At 31.3% G+C, this 21,669-nt stretch overlaps 1 protein-coding gene and 1 long non-coding RNA gene across 3 annotated transcripts; one reads left to right on the top strand and one right to left on the bottom strand.

Annotated features, from left to right (window-relative positions):
• Nucleotides 1–160: 160 nt before the first annotated feature.
• Nucleotides 161–5,986, bottom strand: LOC135789652 (uncharacterized). 2 transcript variants are annotated; one of them, XR_010547631.1, is made up of 4 exons: nucleotides 5,729–5,986; nucleotides 1,835–1,920; nucleotides 1,471–1,757; nucleotides 161–1,350 (listed from the first exon to the last, which is right to left on the bottom strand). It is a non-coding gene; the product is annotated as an uncharacterized lncRNA (long non-coding RNA). The 2 variants fall into 2 exon arrangements; XR_010547632.1 differs by lacking the exon at nucleotides 5,729–5,986 and adding an exon at nucleotides 2,003–2,194.
• A 12,950-nt stretch (nucleotides 5,987–18,936) lies between these two features.
• Nucleotides 18,937–20,394, top strand: LOC135803784 (uncharacterized). The gene has a single exon (XM_065317477.1). The coding sequence runs from the start codon at nucleotides 18,937–18,939 to the stop codon at nucleotides 20,392–20,394; it is 1,458 nt and encodes a 485-aa protein (XP_065173549.1).
• The last annotated feature ends 1,275 nt before the right edge of the window (nucleotides 20,395–21,669 follow it).

Raw genomic sequence — 21,669 nt, forward strand, 5'->3', positions numbered from 1 at the left:
AAACTCATAAACTTCATAAACATGTCAACTCCAAATATAAATTGTAAATCCAATATTCACGAAAAATTATAAATAAATAAATATTTCAAATATAAAAATGGATTACATATTCGCCAAAGAAAGTAATAAACCTAAATAATTAAGTACATCATTTTACAACTTGCTTATTTGTCATACATTTTAAAAATAAATTAAAAATCCTACCTGTGGTAGAGTCGCAAAGTTTAAATAGGTATCACAAAATAAATATTATTCCATCCAAGTACGCGTCTCCGCCGACTTAAGTCTAGAAATATTATTTAAGCAATGTCTTTGAAGTGCCGTGTTGATAGTCCTGACGATGTCCTCACCGGCGAAACAATTGCAGATCCTTCAATTAAACCAGTGCAAATAGACAAAAAAACGCTCTCAGTGAAAATACATTTATAAGTTAAAAATTTACATGTTTCGACTTGTAATAAGCAAATATAAGTGCCGATTCTGTACCGCCATAGTGCAGTTAATGTTAAACGCAATTTGCAACACATGACAACACATCCATAGCAGTAAATGGCTACCTAATATACTTGTTGATGAAATGTAAAATTTTATTTTGAATCGACTATTTACAGTGCTGTGCTTTAACGCTGTACTTAACAAAGCAAAGAGTAAATGAAAACTAACAATTTACACTTGATAAACAATTATTGTCCTGTTTTAGGCCTCTTTCGCATACCTCTGCGTTCCGTATCTTTTTGTTATGTTATCACTTGTATTCCACTGTTTTCAAAGCAATATTTCAAACAATTTAAAATTATTGTAGCATTTTGTGCACAGAATCAAAATCAGCCGAATTTTGCTCATCTTAGGAGTAGTCTAAATTAAATTTATAACTAAAGTTTTACGTTACTTATCTCAGTCAAATTAAAGAATAACGAAAATATAAAATATAGAACAATACAATTTTATTCCCGGCGTGGAATTGAATATGTCTATAGTAAAAACAATACAATCTAACATATATTGCAACAACAATTTGGGATTAAATCTTGGGCTGCATTTTGAAATAAAGTGCGTCGTAAAACTAAATTTGGCGCTATTTTCCAGCAGCATTAAATTTTCAATCAAGTTGTTTTCATATTATATAAACAAATATTCTTAAAAGCGCAGGTAACAATTCATCAGTTCTTGTTGAGTCTTGTTGAGTCTTATCCTGCACAATTGGTTGGATTTGGGAGCTGGTTTCACTTCTCAAACAGGTCAGGTCAAGAAGTGCTTGGTCTTTCTTTTTTCGCATTCAAATTCAAAGGCAGCATTCGGTAGTTTCATCCTCGGTGCTGCTTTTCATCAACCGACGGCGCCGCGTTAAACCTAAAACGCACCCATTATTAGAATGAAACGTATGCATATTTTTAGTCTTTCGTCATAAGAAATGCCCGAAAATATATGGAAAATTATAGCAAAAATAAAATATTATATAAAATTACTTACATTTTGGGAAAAATTAGGCAGTGTCCTGAGAACACGTTGTAAAGAAACCTAAAGATGCTTTCTTGTTAGGCTTGTTATATTTTCAACAAAACTCTCTCCAATACAGGGCAAGAAATCATTTTGTCCGGCACCATAATCTGCGTAAAAAATTAGGAAAACAGTAAATTCTATCACTTACATTTTGAAACAAGTCCGAAAATCCTAGTGCGTTCTGAGGAAACCAAAAGACGCTTATCGTCATGAACACGATAGCCCCGTGCAGATTAATAGGTCGCTTCCACATCCACCTGAGGTGAAAACAAAACTGCATTAGCATAACAACGAACAAGGAGTAATTCAAACAATTTACATCCAATTTACTCACCGCAAAGTAGACTAGAATCCGAATATCAATTTAACAGCCCATCTTTAAAAACTGTTCTGTTGTTCTTAAGACGGCGCTCCCGAGAACTATGAGAAAAGAGAATTAAATATAGTAGTTTATAGTAGTATTTTTTATGTACAACTTCTAAGGCTCATATAGAACACAAACATTTTTGTAAAGGTTACTTCACTCTTTTATGTGTGTGTAGGACAGTAAAATATTCCTTATTTTTAATTCACTGCAACAGTGATAGAATTATAACACTTCACATTGTAAAATAGAAATAAATAATTATATAAGTTATTATATAATTTTAATAAAAACAATAGTAAAATTTTATATATTTATGTTATATGTATTACTAGCGACCCACCCCGGCTTCGCACGGTTGCAATACTGATACTAAATACACTACAGAAAAACTGTGAACGTTGTATATAAAAACATAGCGGCCCGCTACGGCTTCGCACGGGTTTAAAATATATAGCCTATGTGATTAAAATCGATCCAGTAGTTTTGATTTATTCATTACTGCCCGTGGCCCGCACGCGTTAAATTTGGAGTAAAACTATCCACCTTTCCCTATACCATGAAGATTTCCTGCTGTCTTTGGAATATCTTCGCTGCTAAATTCAAAGTGCTACAGGGAAAACCGCGGCCTCAGACGCGCTATTTATAGGCACGCTCTTGCCGCACCGGGCGGCCGGCCGGCACCGCCGAAAACGCTACGTCCGCAATTTTAAAAAAATCCGTTGCGCAGTTTCAAAGATTTAAGCATACAAAGGGACAGACAGAGAAAGCGACTTTCCTTCTCCAAACAAAAACATCTACCGGTCAACTTCAACCCACACGTACACACATACACACGTCTATGCTTGGAGGGGGAAGCTACGAAGCATCGCACAAAGAGCAGACGGGAATAATCGAAAACTTTGTATTTACGATATCACATTAGAAACCTCAAAAATAACAGTACTTCTCCACTATTTAATGGATGTTATTATACATACAAACCTTCCTCTTGAATTACTCTATCTATTAAAAAAAAACCGCATCAAAATCCGTTGCGTAGTTTCAAAGATTTAAGCTCACAAAGGGACCGGAAAAAAAGCGACTTTACTTTATACTATGTAGTGATATTTTATGTATAATTGTGACAAAATACCGAGGCTAAGCTAACACACACGTGGATTGTAAGCGTACTTTACACTTTATAAAACACGTTTGAATGTCACTAAACTTATATTTATTTCCTTTTCTGTGTTATAGTGTTATAATTGTAACTCAACACCATATAAAATTAACCTAACAATTACAAAAGTCATTACATTAACTTAACAAAAACAAAAATAAAATTTTAAATATTTATGTTTTATGAATTATATTTTATTTGAAATATTTATTTATAAACTTTGCGTGAATATTGGAATTTCAATTTACATAACATGTTTTGCCCTGAGGGCATCTTTATAAAGTGTATATTTACTTCCTTTTCAGTGTCAGTGTTAGTGTATTGTAACTACACTTTTTAAAATTGAAATAAATAATTATATAATTTATTATGTTAACTTAATAACAACAAAAGTAATTTTTTAATATATTATTTATTTTATAACTTAGTACAGCCAAATTTCCACCGAGTGTTTTGAAAATTCAGACAAATCGTAAAAGTTTGATAGTGATTTTAAGGCATTTCTAGTGCGATTTCGGGGGGCGGCATTGTCGCATCATTTAAAATGCTTCTCGCTTTATATAAATTTGAAAATATCATTAAAATCGCACTAACTGTTCTCGAGCTACAGCCAAATTTCCACCGAGTGTTTTAAAAATTCACACAAATTGTAAAAGTTTGAGACCGATTTTAAGGCATTTCTAGCGTGATTTCGGTGCGCGGCAATGTCGCGTCGATAAAATACCTATCGCTTTATGTTTATAAATTTGAAAGTATCATTAAAATTGCACAAACGAGATACAGCCAAATTTCCACCAAATGTTTTAAAAATTCACACAAATCGTAAAAGTTTGAGAACGATTTTAAGGTATTTCTATCGTGATTTTGGGGGCCAGTAATGTCGTATCGCATAAAATGCATATCGCTTTATTTAAATTTGAAAATACTATTAAAAGCACACTAACGGTTCCCGCTACACAACCAAATTTCTACGGAGTGTTTTGAAAATTCACACAAATTGTAACAGTTTGAGAACGATTTTAAGGTATTTCTATCGTGATTTCGGGGGGCAGCAATGTCGTTTCGCATAAAATCCCTATCGCTTTATCTACATTTGAAAGTATCATTAAAATCGCACAAACGGTTCTCGAGATACCGCCAAATTTCCATCGAGTGTTTTAAAAATGCACACAGATAGTAAAAGTTTAAGAGCGATTTTACGACATTTCTAGCGTGATTTCGGGGGGCGGCAGTGTCGCATCTTATAAAAGGCCTATCGCTTTATCCAAATTTGAAAATATCATTAAAATCGCACAAACGGTTCTCGAGATACAGCCAAATTTCCACCGAGTGTTTTAAAAATGCACACAAATAGTAAAAGTTTAAGAGCGATTTTAGGGCATTTCTAGCGTGATTTCGGGGGGCGGCAATGTCGCATCGTATAAAATACCTATCGTTTTATCTAAATTTGAAAATATCATTAAAATCGCACAAACGGTTCTTGAGATACAGCCTAATTTCCACCAAATGTTTTGAAAATTCACACAAATCGTAAATGTTTAAGAGCGATTTTAAGGCATTTCTAACGGGATTTCGGGGGGCTGTAATGTCGTATAGCATATAATACCTATCGCTTTACCTAAATTTTCAAAGATTATTAAAATCGCACAAACCGTTCCCGAGATACAGCCAAATTTCCACCTTGTGTTTTTAAAATTCACACAAATTGTAAAAATGTCAGAGCGATTTTAGGGCATTTCTAGCGTGATTTCGGGGGGCGGCAATTCGATTTGAAATAGAGAATCTCTGTGCGCAATAGTTCTGAAGTGTTAATTATATTTAGGGAAAAGGAGTTGAAGAACTTATACTAGTACCAACATCGATTATAAACATAGCATTTTAGTCAAATACTTCAAAGCACGTTGTGGATACTGCAACGGCACGCGAAAGTCGAGTTCGATAAAGAAAAAAAGTTGTTTATACACAAACACTGATAAGCGATTATAGAAAGAAACGAATACAATTCTAAAATGCATGTAGGTACTACGCGCATATATAAGTATAACATGGATAATTAATTATTAACTTATCAGCATATTGCATGCCGCACATCAAATGCTAGTGATGAAACAAAAAAGAGATTAAGATCATTTCGCACGACTGTCAACAACTTGGTTCCACAAGAGATGAAAATTGAAAATGATTTATTCCTTATTGCGATCCTTACCCCATAGCGTTTTGAGAACATTTCACGTGGGAATCATTTTTACTAAGCCAAATATGTTTGTAACTACATAACATATAAACTATAAGCATAGGATGGTTGTCCATTAATAGATCGACAACAACAAATTGAGCCGAATGATGGCACGCGCGCACGCAGCATACGTGACGAGACAAGCATTGAAATTTCAACCTGGTGCAATAAAATTTGCACCGAAAATCAACTGCGAGGGCGTTTTTTAAACAAAGCATAAAATCCAAGTAATCAGATACTTGACGATATTAAATTTTGCAAATATACATATATGTGTAATCATTTATATAAAACTTAAATAAGCCGGCCAGAATTGTGAGTAATGTAAGTAATATTAGTTCCCAATTGTATACAACGTGCAACGGTCAGTTTGCCTAGTCAGGCGTCGCTTAACTCTTGCCCTTTGCGTTAAGAAAAATATTTGTAATGTCATTAAGACATGAAATAAATGATTTATGTTACTTACCTGATCCAAAATAGAGTGCTAATTGATTATAAATACGCATCACTTCGGCACCGGATTAGCAAACGCATCACAGACAGACTTATTAACTCAAGACGCCCGGTTCAAATAACATATTTTCAATTTTAATATAATTAAATTAGATTCGTCAAATTAAATTTTTAATAAACCTGCGCGAGCTGAGTTTGTACCACCCTGCACCAAAAACAGACCGGACGTAACTGCAGAGTGCAGTTCGTGTACAGGTAAACACAGCGTGAAGTTGTTTTCATCGGTATGTTGTGCACTAAGATAAGAGATAAATCCACAATCGCGCTTGATCACGCCACTTCGTGCTTGTTTCTATATTGTATTGCATCTTCTTATAGAGTATCTTACTTATTGTGCATTGCATCTTACTGAATTGACATATGCTACCCAGATTGCACCATTTATTTTTATACTTATCTTGTTAAGGAACTCTTTAACTATTATAGTGTTAAATTAATCTAAATTACTGATTAAACCTCAACAAACATAATAATTATGCAAGAATCCAGTATTTAAAATCCGTTTAATTTTCGTGAGATTTTAAAGTGAAAATTGGAAATGATACCAATCGAAATTAATGAAATGAATATTACTTCTCGTCAAAAGGCGTGTGGCGAAGTAACATTGAAGCATAATTTGACCCTTCATTGTTTCCCTTTAATAAATATAATGTGATTAAAATTTTGGGTTGTCACATCTATCAATCATGAATATATTTACATTGTATATTTGTTCAAGGTATGAAAAAAAAAGTATATTCGGTTGTTTAATTATTACGACATTATGAACGTAACATTGACCACCGATATGCTCACATTTGTCAGCACTACATTGCATTTATCTTATATCACAAGTTTAATGCAAGATATATTGCAACCCAACGATAGATTACTATACTATAGTGATCACAACAACGATATCATAGCTGCAATTTCATCTTTTCCTAAATATACGTACAATGTATCAGTGTTTAACAATTTAAAATCAAAATTAATATATGGCAAAATGGATGTTTATTTTTTACATTTTGATATGTATAATTTTTCTTTGACATTTGATCAACTCTCAGAAATGCATTCATGGAACTCCCGAGGTAAATTCATTATCTATTTGAACTCTTTAAACAATTTTATATGGAATAAATTATATAATGCATTATTGGATAAATATATCTATAACATGATTGTCGTAACTAAAAATCAAGTAATTACATATAATCCTTACAAATACGAAGATTTCAATAACCCAAACACGGATTACGAAGAAATTACTGATGATTTATACTTTTGACAACGACTACCACAATTATGGAGGAACTCTACAATACATCCGCAGTTTATCATTCTTGCTCCTTACTGTGCAAACACTACTAGAAAAGTTAAAAGTACTGAAGGTACAGATTATTTGTTATTAAATAGAATACTCGTAAAACAACTACATATGTCTACGCAGAATCTTGAATACCTTTATTACTGGGGCACAAAACTTCCTAATGGTAAATACAATGGCGGTTTGGATTTGGTCAAGCAAAAGAAAGCGGACTTTTTAATCGGTGGCGCTTCTAATAATTATCCTGAAATCATGATGGAATTTGGTACCACTGTAGTGTATTTTGATGATAAAGTCATTTGGCTTGTACCAATAGCCCGAGAAAAAATAGATTTCTTTCAATTTGTCTACGTATTTAACAAATTATCATGGTTAGGAATAATTGTAACTTTTGGTTCACTAACGTGTGCTTGGATATTTATTGCACAATATTCGTCTATGGAATTAAAATATTTTAAAGTGCTTTGGAATGCTAGCACGATGGTGTTAAGATATTTCTTTGCTGAATTATCGCATCATATGCCACGAACAAGACAATTGCAACTAATGTATGTTTTAACATGGATTTTTGCATTTGCCATTGGATCCGCTTTCGAAGGATCGCTGATTAGCAAACTTGCAATGAAAGAATTTGAACATCAAATATCTACGATACAAGAAGTTCTCGACAAAAAACTGTTGATTTCCATGCCTGGTTTTTTTCGAACATCTTTTCTTACTTCCGACCCAAGAGAGCAATACATTTATAACGTTACCATTCAATTGGATCATGTGAAATTGATTGAGGAAGCCATCGCAAGACTTATTCACGACAGGGACATTACCACTTTGGGAACTCAAAGGTCCTACGACTATATGATTACACTGCGGAACAAAACAACGCATGATTTTGTGTTTCCGGATGGGTCTCTTGCCGTATATTATTTGGATGACTTTTCTATGTCACTGGCAATTGTTTTGATCTTTCAAAAAGGTCATCCCATATTTCCACAGATAAATAATATGTTAAGTAGGATTTTTGAAAGTGGAATCTATCTGCATTTTCTAGAGGAAGTTATGCATAATTCACGGGTATTTGAACAAAATTTGGAAGTGAAGAAAATTGTGAGCAAAGCGATTAGTTATAAGCAGATTTCCGGGTTGCTGTATGTTTGGTTGCTTGGTTTGACACTTTCAATTCTGATATTTTTTGGAGAATTGCTTGCAGTTTACTTGCAATAATAAACTACAGTTAATAAACATAACTCACAAGTATAATTTAATTTAGAAACAATTTACTAGATAATGAGAAAATCGTAATCGTTTGCTATAAGAGATGTAGGATGTTTGCCCCTCGGCAACAAGGCTGGTATCAATTATTGAACATTTTCAATACAGTTTGAGACAAAAACTTTCAAAAAAATATGCGTACCATCCATTTATTCATATATTTATAAATTAAAACATATATAATTCATAAAATAATGGAAACCATCATAATGCATGTGTAAACCTGCCTGGTGAAAGTATTTACACAAATCATGTGTATTACTAGAAATGTATATCCATTATCCTGTCATATATATAAGAGTCATTTTACTAAATATGCACGAGTATCGTACCCATCCAAGTTAATTAACATACAAGTATACGAGTAGTCTCTTTTACATCCTAGAAGTGCATAAAGAATATTAGTTATAATTATGATTATATTACATTTAATGGCAACTTAACTTAATGAGTAGTTTAAATGTCTCAAAAAAGTAATCTCGAATGTTTTTACGGAAAAATCAAATAAAAATCAATAATAAAATTAAACTAATTTTATTGTAACTCTGAATTTACATTACTTTGTTTTCACACGTTGCATCAGTAAGTACTATAGCAAAATCTGACGAAATATAAAGTAAACTTTAGCAATATGAATATCACAATCGCCACTAATATTATGTCACTTCTGAGTGCATCATTACAATTATTGTACATTTCTGATATAATTCAAGACGTATTACATCCCAATATGAAATTGTTATATTGCAGTGATAACAATCTCAATGATATAGATGTATTTTCAAATTATTATAAAATTGTAACAGTAATAAATAACAATATCACCTATGATTTAAACTTAAAATTAATGTTTGGTAGAATGGATGCTTATTTCTTTCATTTTAAACAACCAAAATTTAGCTATACATTTGACCAATTGTCTAAAATGCGATCATGGAATTCTCGAGCCAAATCTATCATTTACTTAGAACAATTCAACGACTTTATTTGGAAAGAATTAATTACAGTTTTAATAAAACACTACATATACAACGTGATTATTGTTTCAAATAATCGTGTCTATACATATTATCCGTATAAATATGAAAATCTGAACAATCCACAAACTGATTATGAAGAAATAACTAATAATTTATATTTTCCACAAAAAATTCCATCCGTATGGAGAAACTCGACGATTTGTCCCCAGTTCATACAATTTTTACCATATTATGCAGTCTATAATAAATTAAAAGATGGGAGAAGTGGTACCGATTTCACTATGTACAATGAAATAATTATTAAACACCTCAAATTGAAGGAAAAGAGAATTAATTTTCTCTCTTATTGGGGCACCAAGCTGCCAAATGGAAATTACAATGGTGGTTTGTCTGTGGTGCAAAAAAGACAAGCAGATATTTTAATTGGATCAGTATCAAACAATCATCAAGATATATTTATTGATTTTGACGCAACGAATATGTATTATGATGACAGAGTCTTATGGATGGTGGTCACAGCACGTGAACAAACTGATTTCTTTCAATTAGTATATACATTTCATCGAATTACTTGGATATTTATATTGATTACTGGTATTGTGCTAACTGCAGCATGGATTTTCTTTGCTAAATGTTCAAGCACAGAATTGATGTATTTTAAACATCTTTGGAATTCTAGCACTACAATACTAAGATTTTTCTTCGCTGAAGTAGAGTCTTATACACCGCGAACCACAAGATTAAAATTTCTTCATTTGCTGACCTGGGTTTTTTCATTTATGATTGGAAGTGCATTTGAAGGTGCTCTCATCGGTAAGTTAACAATGAAAGAATATGAACATCAGATATCAACAGTTCAGGAAGTAATTGACAACAAATTGACGATTACGATGCCATCATTCATACGCACCTCCTTTGATTCGGATGATCCTAGAGATAGATATATTTACAATAATACAGTTGTAACAGATGACGTGAAGCAGGTTGAGGCAACTATTGTTGCATTGAAGCGCTATCGTAATGTAACATTCTGTACCACGCAAAGAAACTACAATTATTTTCTTTTGCGAAGAAATACAACCTTGCATGATTTTGTTTATGCGGATGGTACGCCTGCTGTGTACCCTCTTGAAGATTTTGCAATACTGTATTTTATAATAGTGGTTCTACAAAAGGGGCATCCGATGTTTGAACAGATTGATCGTATGATGGTGGGAGTTCTCGAAGGTGGAATATATCTGAATTTTATGGAATTGCTTTTACACCGCGCTCGTGTGCATGATCACATTGTTGACGTTAAAAGGATTACAAGTAAAGCGATTAATTATGATCAAATCGCTGGGTTGGTTTATATATTGATGTTTGGTCTTGGTGTTGCGTTTGTGGTTTTTTGTTTTGAACTTCTATTGAATAGAAAAAATTTCGGAGAAATTTTAGTAGTTCCGTAATTTTTTTAGTAACTCTAGTCATTACAAGAAGTAAATATGCCGATTCCCACTTTACTCTTATTGCAAATATAGCACAATTATAATATATTGTGATGCAAGCAAATAAACTTTATGAATTTATCTAAATATGTGGCAATCATATAATTAAATTCGCACTTACAGGACCGGCTGATAAGTTAAACATCAATTTATGGAAAAAAATTAAATATTTACCTGTATTTTGCACTCGGGTTTTAAATAGTATTGTTATTGCACTGAAGTTGCTTCTAAAATGAAAAATATGTTATACAGATTTGTTTTAAAAATAAATTTATAAAAATAACAATTAAATTAATATATTTTATTGTATTTGTTTAATTATGATATAATGTATTATATATTAATAATAATAGAATGTAGCAAAGCACTAAGTAATAACTACTAGTAACACGGTTTTGCTTTTAAATAAAATGTAAACCAAAATATTTGTTTTAATAATACAATTTGTGTGGAATCTACGTTCTACTTTTATTAACGAAATCATTGTATCATCATCAGTTAAAATCATAATGAATATCAGTACGCTAACGTTCATAGTAAACGTTTCAATCATAGACGACATTATTAAAAAGTGTAACGTTTCCCCAAACGAGAACTTACTTTATTATGGAAGCAACCACGACTATTTTTTAACTTCATTAAAAACACATAAAAAATTTGTTTATAATTATCAAGAGGAAACACCTGCATTGTCAAATATAAACTTACTGCTTCCAGTAATGGATGTTTATCTATTGAATCTTCAACAAATCGATATTCCAATAATTTTTGATAAATTACGAATTATGCGTTCATGGAATTCTCGTGCAAAGTTTATCATCTGCATAGACCCATCAACTGATGAAATTTTAAGTGAATTATTTAATACAATGTCGAAACATTATATTTATAACGTGATTGTGGTATCAAACAATAAAACATTTACATATTTTCCATACAAATATGAAAATCTACATGAACCAAATACAAACTATGAAGAAATCACAACTCAAGAATATTTTCTTAACAAATTTCCAAAACTTTGGAGGAATACTACACTTATGCCAAATTATGCCGCAGTTTACCCATATACAAGTGACAGGATGGGTTCAGATGACGCATTAATGCACACAATAATAAAACTACGTTTGGATACAAATATAAATTTCTCGTATTCGCTTTATTGGGGAACAAAGTTAAGCAACGGTCATTACGACGGCGGATTACAAGCAGTGGAAACAAAACAAGCTGATATGTTGATGGGTGGAGCGTTTATTACCCATCCTGATGTATATTTTGATTTTGACACGACTAATATGTATTTTAATGATGTTGGAGTGTTACTTGTTCCAATTGCTCGTGAAAGTACTTCATTTTATAGTCTAGTAAAGGTTTTCACTAGAGAAGCCAGTATTTTAATCTTGGTTTCAACTGCAGCTTTAACACTAGCTTGGATTTATATTCCCAGGTGGTTATCACAAAATTATCCATATTATATTATACTATGGAATGGAATCACAAAAGTACTGCGATTTCTTTGTTGTGAAATCGAACCACATCAACCACCAACGTTTCAACTGAAATGTTTACACATCACTACTTGGATTTTCGTATTTATTGTTGGGTCTGCCTTCACGGGAGAACTTTTCGGTAAATTAACAACTCCCGAATATGACCATCAGATATCTACTTTCCAAGAGATTATTGATAGCAAACTCATAATATCCATGCCGGCTTTTATAAGAAATTTCTATCGCAATTCTTCTGATACAAAGCATAAGAAAATATTTAATATATCGATTGAACAAAACGATGTTGGTGAAATTGTACAATCACTGGAGAGATTACACTTCAAACGTGACATAGCAGTATATGCAACAAAAACAGGTATGGTAAGCACCAGTTTAGTACAAGGGAATACTGTAGGTAATTTACCACTATTCCAACCACCATCGATGTTTCCGTTGGAAGAAGGACACTTTCATATGAATGTGATAATGATATTGCAAAAGGGACACCCAATGTATATGCAAATCAATAAGATTATGACGCATGTTTTTGAGTCCGGCATTTATCAGAAAATTATATTAGATTTCTTGTATGTAACATATGTACGTGACTCTCAAAATCAACCATTGAGTGACCTTCAACAATCAAAAGCATTGCGTTATATTCAGATTAAGGGAGTATTATATTTTTTGTTTCTTGGTTTATTTCTTGCGTTTGTTGTGTTTTGCTGCGAAATAATTTATAATAAAATTAAACCACGAGATATTATGAACAGGAATTAATTAGGTTGTATTTCATGAAGAATAAAATTAGCTTTTGCTTTATTCACGTGGATTTTATTCAGTAGTCTATGGGCTATTTGCGTTATCGAGTCCATTCAAACTTGTAGTACGAGTACATGTTAGTATACCAATGAGTTTGTTCCTAACTGATTGTTTAACATTAATTATTTAACAATGACTGTTTTATTTCTTTATCAAATACTCTAGTTTGTATTGATCTATCTATTATCTACAACCATGCTTTATTTATCAATTTATTATAAAAAAAAATATTATTACCACAAAGTCAGCTAAAACTATACTAATATTATTACATATTTATCTGGTTGGCGTATGTTCCACTAGAATTATGAAATAATAATCATTTATTATTATTTGAAACAAGGATTTTACAGCTTTTTCAGCAACATATTTATATATTATAGATAACAAAATGAGCTTTTGTTTGCACGCAAATTGTTACAAATACCGCACGAGCGATCGGTTTATTTGCTTTCATTAAATCATTATAATGAATATCACTTTAGTAGTGTTGATAATGAAAATGGAAATTGTTCTGAAAACAACATTATCACCCAGTGATGTAGTTTTTTACTACAGCAATATCCAAAATGATTTTTCACACATCATTCTGTCGCATTCAACATTGGTATATAACTATCAAACTAAAAATTCAAATATTTTTAATGTCAACTATATTCTCCCAAAAATACATGCTTTTGTGATGAATCTAGAACAAAAAGACATCTCAATTATTTTTGAAAAAATATCGAACATGCGATTGTGGAATTCCCGGGCAAAGTTTTTCATCAACATCGAACTATCAAGTGATGAAATCATAACTACTTTATTTGATACATTGGCAAACTATTATGTTTATAATGTGATTGTTGTTACAAACAATAAAACATTTACATATTATCCATACAATTATGAAAATGTGCATAATCCATTACTAACCTATGAAGAAATTACAACTTTGGATTATTTTCCCAACAAATTACCGAAACTTTGGAGAAACACCACAATAACTCCCTGTTACGTATTTCTGCTTCCATATTATCTGGGAACAATGCGTAACGGTTCTGACGTGATTCTGGTCGAATCTGTTTTAAAGCCTCGCTTGCAAATGTCCACGAATTTGTCGACATCCATTTTTTGGGGTACCAAATTAAAAAATGGGGCATACATTGGTGGTATGGGTGATCTTAAAAGTAAAAAAGTCGATATATTACTAGGCGGTGCAATGTACACACATGCTGATATATCCGATGATTTTGATACCACTGACGCATATTATGATGATGCAGCAATATGGGTCGTACCCATAGCTTTGGAATACACTTCATTTGTAAATCTAGTGATGGTTTTCAATAGAGATACTTTCATGTTAGTTCTTATAACAAGTGTAAGTTTAACGGTTGCTTGGGTCTTTGTTCCCAGATGGCTGCCGGTGAAATACCCATATTATTTGTCAATGTGGAATGTGACCACTAAAGTTTTACGTAATTTTTGTGGTAATGTAGAACAGCATTCATCACAATCCTTTCAACTGAAATGTCTTCACATTACAACACTGCTTTTTGTTTTTACAATCGCCGCAGCCTTCAGTGGAGCACTTTTTGGCAATTTGACAACGCCTGTATACGAGCGTCAAATTTCTACAATTCAAGATGTTATAGATAACAAACTTACAATAGCAATGTCAAGTATAGTTAAAAGTACTTTTAATGATCCCACGGACCCAAAAAACTATACGTCTACAATAACTCAGTGCAAGTTGACGATGCGTTAGAAATGAATGAAATACTGAATAGGATTCAAGTTAAACGAGATATTACCGGATTTGCAACTCGTAGAAACATGGAAAGCCAGAATATAGTAAAAGGTATCACTTCCAGTAAATTTGCCGTTACCCATCCCAATCCAACTATGTTCGCCTTGGTTGATGGTCAGTCAACGTACAATATAATAATGATACTCCAAAAAGGTCATCCAATGTTTAAACAGATTAAAAAAATTATGATTATTGTATTCGAAACTGGTATTTACGAAAAAATTTCGAATGAGTTTAGGTACTATATTTATTTGAAACGATTTAAAAGAGAGAAACCGAAGGGTGGACATAAAGTAATACGGCTTAATCAGGTTACAGGAATATTTTATTGTTGGATGGGTGCACTTTTTGTTGCATTTATTGTATTTTGCGGTGAACTTATGTATTATCAAGTAATTGTGTATAGATGTTTAATGTTTGAATTATTTGTTGTGTTATAATAATGCAGTCATTAAATCATTAGATGGTTTTGGACATATTTAATGCATATTTGAGTTGAACATGTAAATTCAATTTTTCATAAATAAATCACAAAGTAAAAATTATATTCTTAATTATAACTGTGTCCTAAAATAACTTGATAACAGTTTAAGTTTTTTTACAAACTAGTTTTTTGGATATTATTATGGCAAGTGTAGTACAATATTAATAATAATAATATTCATTCCCATTTTATTGTAATTCTGAGAACCTATTTCAAAATTAACGAATTCATTTTTATAATTATTGTCACCAATATAATGTGTATATTAGTATAATAACGACTTTGTTTCTAACTGATTGTTCAACATTAATTATTTAATAATGACAATTTTATATCTTTAACAAATACTCTAATTTGAAATGAAATGCCTGATTTGAGCCTAGGTGACACCGTGGTGACACCCATGCTTTATTTATCGATTTATTATAAAAATGATTATTATTCCAACAAATGCAGTTATAAATATACTAATGTTATTATATATTTATGTGATTGGCATATGTTGGACTAGAATTATGAAATAAAAAGTGTTTATTAGTATTTGAAAAAAGGATTTTTCTACTTTTGCAGTAATGTATTGATAAGTAGATAAGAAAATGAGCTGCTGCTGGCACCCAACTTTTAACAAATACTTCAGTGAACGGATTGTTTGTTTTCATTAAATCATTATGATGAATATAACTATAGTAGCGTTGGTATTGAAAATGGAAATTGTTCTGAAAACCGCATTATCACCCAGAGACGTAGTACTTTACTATAGTAATACCCAAAATGGTTTTTCACCCATAATTCTATCGCATTCAACATTGGTATATAATTATCAAACAAAAAATGCACATATTTTAAATGCCAACTACATTCTTCCAAAAATAGATGCTTATGTGATTAATCTAGAACAAAAAGACATCTCAATTATTTTTGAGAAAATATCAAATATGCGATTGTGGAATTCACGGGCAAAGTTTTTCATCAACATTGAAATGTCAAATGATGAAATCTTAACAACCATATTTGATACATTAGCAAAATATTATATTTATAATGTGATTGTTGTTGCAAACAATAAAACATTAACATATTATCCTTACAAGTATGAAAATATGCGCAATCCATTACTAACCTATGAAGAAATTACAACTTTGGATTATTTTCCAAACAAATTGCCGAAACTATGGAGAAACACCACAATAACAGCCTGTTACGTTTTTCTGCTTCCATATTATTTGGGAGCTATTCGTAACGGTTCTGACGTGATTCTGGTCGACTCAGTTTTAAAACCTCGCTTGCAAATGTCCACAAATTTGTCGGAAACCTTTTATTGGGGAAACAAACTGCCGAATGGGACATACATGGGAGGAATGGATGATCTTAAAAGTAAAAGAGTTGATATAGTACTAGGCGGTGCAATGTACACACATGCTGATGAATACGATGATTTTGACATCATTGACCCATATTATGATGATGCTGCAATATGGGTCGTACCCATAGCTTTGGAATGCACTGCATTAGTAAATCTAGTGATGGTTTTTAATAGAGAAACTTTTATGTTAATACTTATAACAAGTGCAATTTTAACGATTGCGTGGGTTTTTGTTCCCAGGTGGCTGCCGGTAAAATACCCATATTATTTATCAATATGGAATGTCACCACTAAAGTTTTTCGTAATTTCTGTGGTAATGTAGAACAGCATTCATCACAATCCATTCAACTTAAATGTCTTCACATTACAACACTGTTTTTTGTAATTACTATCGCAGCAGCCTTCAGTGGAGCACTTTTTGGCAATTTGACAACGCCTGTATATGAGCGTCAAATTTCCACAATTCAAGATGTTATAGATAGCAAACTTATAATAACAATGACAAGTTTGGTCAAGAAATCTTATTATGACCCCACAGATCCAATAAAACAATACATCTATAATAACTCAGTTCAAGTAGACGACGCCCTAAAACTGAATGCAATACTGCAGAGAATTCCAGCTAAACGAGATATTACCGGATTTACTACTCGTAGGAATAGTGAAAGTCAGAATGTGGTCAAGGGAATTACTTCCAGTAAATTTGCAGTTACAAATCCTAATCCAACCATGTTTGGTTTGAGTGATGGTCAGATATTATTCAATGTAATAATGATACTCCAAAAAGGTCATCCAATGTTTGAACAGATTAAAAAAATTATGGTTAATGTATTCGAAACTGGTATTTACCAAAAAATTTCGAATGAGTTTAGATACTATATTTATTTGAAACGATTTAAAAGAGATCCACCGAAGGGTGGACATAAAGTATTACGACTTGACCAGATGAAAGGGATATTTTATTGTTGGATGGGTGCACTTTTTGTTGCATTTATTGTATTTTGTGGTGAACTTATGTATTATCATGTAATTGAGTATAGATGTTTAATGTTTGAATTATTTGTTGTGCTATAATAATGCAGTCATAAAATCACAATGTCTTGATTAAATAGTTTTCATTGTTTGGGTGGTTTCGGACATATTTAATGCATATTTGAGTTAAATATAAATGCAAATTCAATTTTAACTAAATAAATGACAAAATAAATGTTATATTCTTAATTATACCTGTGTCGTAAAATAATTTAATAATAGTTTAAGTTTTTTTACAAATTAGCGTTTGCCTGTTATTATGACATGAAGACTTTAGACTAAAATTATAAAAATAATTTTATTCATTACTATTATATTAAAATTCTGAGAATCTATTTCAAAGTAAACGAACACATTTTTATAATTATTGTCACCAATATAATGTTAGTATATATTAGTATAATAACGAGTTTGTTTCCAACTAATTGTTCAACATTAATTATTTAATAATGAAGGTTTTATTTTTTTAACAAATACTCTAATTTGTATTGATATGTCTGGTTTGAGCAGTCATTATCTCACATTATCATAGATAAGCCTAGGTGACACCCATGCTATATTTATTGATTTATTATAAAAATATGTATTATTACAACAAATGCAGCTAGAAATATACTAATATTATTATATATTTATGTGATAGGCATATGTTGAACTAGAATTATGAAATAATAAGTATTTATTAGTATTTGAAACAAGGATTTTTCAACTTTTGCAGTAACATATAGAAAAGTAGATAATAAAATGAGCTTCTGCTTGCATAGAAATTGTAACAAATACTACAGTGAACGTTTTTTTTTGCTATCAATAAGTCATTATGATGAATATCAGTTTAGTGGCGTTGGTATTGAAAATGGAAATTGTTCTGAAAACAGCATTATCACCCGGTGACGTAGTACTTTACTACAGCAATACCCAAAATAAATTTTCACCCATAATTCTATCACATTCAACATTGGTATATAACTATCAAACAAAAAATTCAGATGTTTTAAAAGCCAACTATATTCTTCCAAAAATAGATGCTTATGTTATTAATCTAGAACAGAAAGACATCCCAATTATTTTTGAAAAAATATCGAACATGCGATTGTGGAATTCCCGGGCAAAGTTTTTCATCAACATTGAAATGTCAAATGATGAAATCTTAACTACCATATTTGATACATTAGCAAAATATTATATTTATAATGTGATTGTTGTTGCAAACAATAAAACATTAACATATTATCCTTACAAGTATGAAAATATGCGCAATCCATTACTAACCTATGAAGAAATTACAACTTTGGATTATTTTCCAAACAAATTGCCGAAACTTTGGAGAAACACTACAATAACAACCTGTTATGTTTTTATGCCTCCATATTATTTGGGAGATATTCGTAACGGTTCTGATGTGATTCTGGTCGAATCAATTTTAAAACCTCGCTTGCGAATGTCTACGAATATGTCGGAATCCACTTTCTGGGGCACCAAATTAAGGAATGGGGCATACATTGGAGGAATGGGTGATCTTAAAAGTAAAAAAGCTGATATAGTACTAGGCGGTGCAATGTTCACACATTCTGATACTTACGATGATTTTGATACCACTACCCCATATTATGATGATGCTGCATTGTGGCTTGTACCCATAGCTTTGGAATACACTTCATTGGTACATTTAGTGATGGTTTTTACTAGGGAAACTTTTATGTTAATACTTATAACCAGTGCATGTTTAACTATTGCGTGGATCTTTATTCCAAGATGCCTGCCAGTGAAATATCCATATTATTTGTCAATATGGAATGTCTCCACAAAAATTTTGCGTAATTTCTGTGGTAATGTAGAACAGCATTCATCACAATCCATTCAACTTAAATGTCTACACATTACAACACTGTTTTTCGTAATTACTATCGCAGCAGCCTTCAGTGGAGCACTTTTTGGCAATTTGACAACACCTGTATATGAGCGTCAAATTTCTACTGTTCAAGATGTTATAGATAGCAAACTTATAATAACAATGTCAAGCGTAATGAGAAATACTTATTATGGATTTACGGACAAAAAGAAACAATACATTTATAATGTAACAGTTCAAGTTGACGATGCGGTAGAAATGGATGCAATATTGAAGAGGATTGCAGTTAAACGAGATATTACCGGATTTGCTAGCCGTAGAAACATGGAAATTCAGAATGTGGTCAAAGGTATCAGTTCCAGTAAATTTGCAGTTGCACATCCAAATCCAACTATGTTTGCATTGGTTGATGGCCAAGAACCGTTCAGTATAATAATAATACTCCAAAAAGGTCATCCAATGTTTGAACAGATTAAAAAAATTATGGTTATTGTGTTCGAAACTGGTATTTACGAAAAAATTTCGAATGAGTTTAGGTACTATATTTATTTAAAACAATTTAAAAGAGAGCCAGCGAAGGGTGGACATAAAGCAATTCGCTTTGACCAGATTCAAGGGATATTTTATTGTTGGATAGGTGCACTTTTTATTGCATTGGTTGTATTTTGTGGTGAGATTATTTATTATCGAGTAATTGACTATAGATGTTTAATGTTGGAATTATTTGTTGTGTTATAATAATGCTATCATCAAATCAAAGTGTGTTTATGAAGTTTTTATTGTTTTAATGGATTTGGATGTATTTAATGCTTATTTGAATTTAACGTAAAAGTCAATTCAATTATACATAAATAAATAAAAAAGAAAAAGTTATATTTTCCATTACACAAATAATTTTATAACAATTTAAGTTTCGTTACAAACTGGCTTTTGCTTGTGATTTTGCCTACGTGTTTTTTAATAAAAAAGTGGCGCATGTTATTATGGCATGTTTATCACACCTTCATATAATATTAATAAGTTTTTAGTAAATAGTTAATGTATAACCGATATACATATATTAGAAGCAGACTTGTATTGCAAGTTGGGTTTTAATAAAGTAAGGAGGGTGCAATTAGTTGACTTTGTTATTAAAAGCCACCGATCAAATTTGTACGAAACTTTGCAGTAGTTTTTAATATTTTTTTTGTCTAAGAAAGCAATAATTTTTATTAATATAACTATTTTTGATTTTTATGAATACTCTAATCTCTATTGAATTGTTATAATGTAAAAGCAAAAATGGTTCCCGGTACTACCATACTTTAATAATTACCTACTTAATTAAACTTTAATCATACTTTGTTCCTCGATTTATTACAAAAATGATTATTATTACAACAAACAAATACTAGTAGAAATGTCCTAATCTTATAATATATTTATGTGAGTGGCATATCTTGTAGTACCACAATAGAATAAAAATCATTTATTATTAATTGAAACCAGGACTTTATTGCTTTTAGTGAAAAATATTTATCGGCAAATTGATAATAAAATGAGCTGTTGTTTGCACGCACATTCTAGCAATGTAATAAATACCGATGTTTATGCAGTTTGTTTGGTTTCCTGAAATCATAATGTTGAATATAAGTTTGATAGCATGTGTATTGAAAATGGAAATTGTGCTGAAAACTGTTTTATTACCAAAAGACGTTATACTTTACTATAGCAATATCCAAAATGATTTTGCATCCATCATTCTGTCGCATTCAACATTGGTATATAACTATCAAACACAAAATTCAAATATTTTAAATGCCAACTACATTCTTCCAAAAATAGATGCCTATGTGATTAATCTAGAATCAAAAGACATTTCTATTATATTTGAAAAAATATCTATAATGAGATTGTGGAATTCACGTGCAAAATTTATAATTCACATGGAACAGTCAAATGATGAAATCTTAACTCCCTTATTTAAAACATTGGCATACTATTACGTTTATAACGTGATTGTTGTTTCAAACA

This window comes from Atheta coriaria, unplaced genomic scaffold (assembly GCF_025399875.1).
Source record: "Atheta coriaria isolate IRGN ID8LTWV9N9 unplaced genomic scaffold, Caltech_Dcor_3.1 hic_scaffold_3_pilon, whole genome shotgun sequence".
Taxonomy (NCBI): Eukaryota; Metazoa; Arthropoda; class Insecta; order Coleoptera; family Staphylinidae; genus Dalotia; species Dalotia coriaria.

Bases quoted from the DNA above. Each gene is read 5' to 3' on its own strand.
- LOC135803784 (XM_065317477.1), top strand. From the start codon at position 18,937: ATGTCAAATGATGAAATCTTAACTACCATATTTGATACATTAGCAAAA.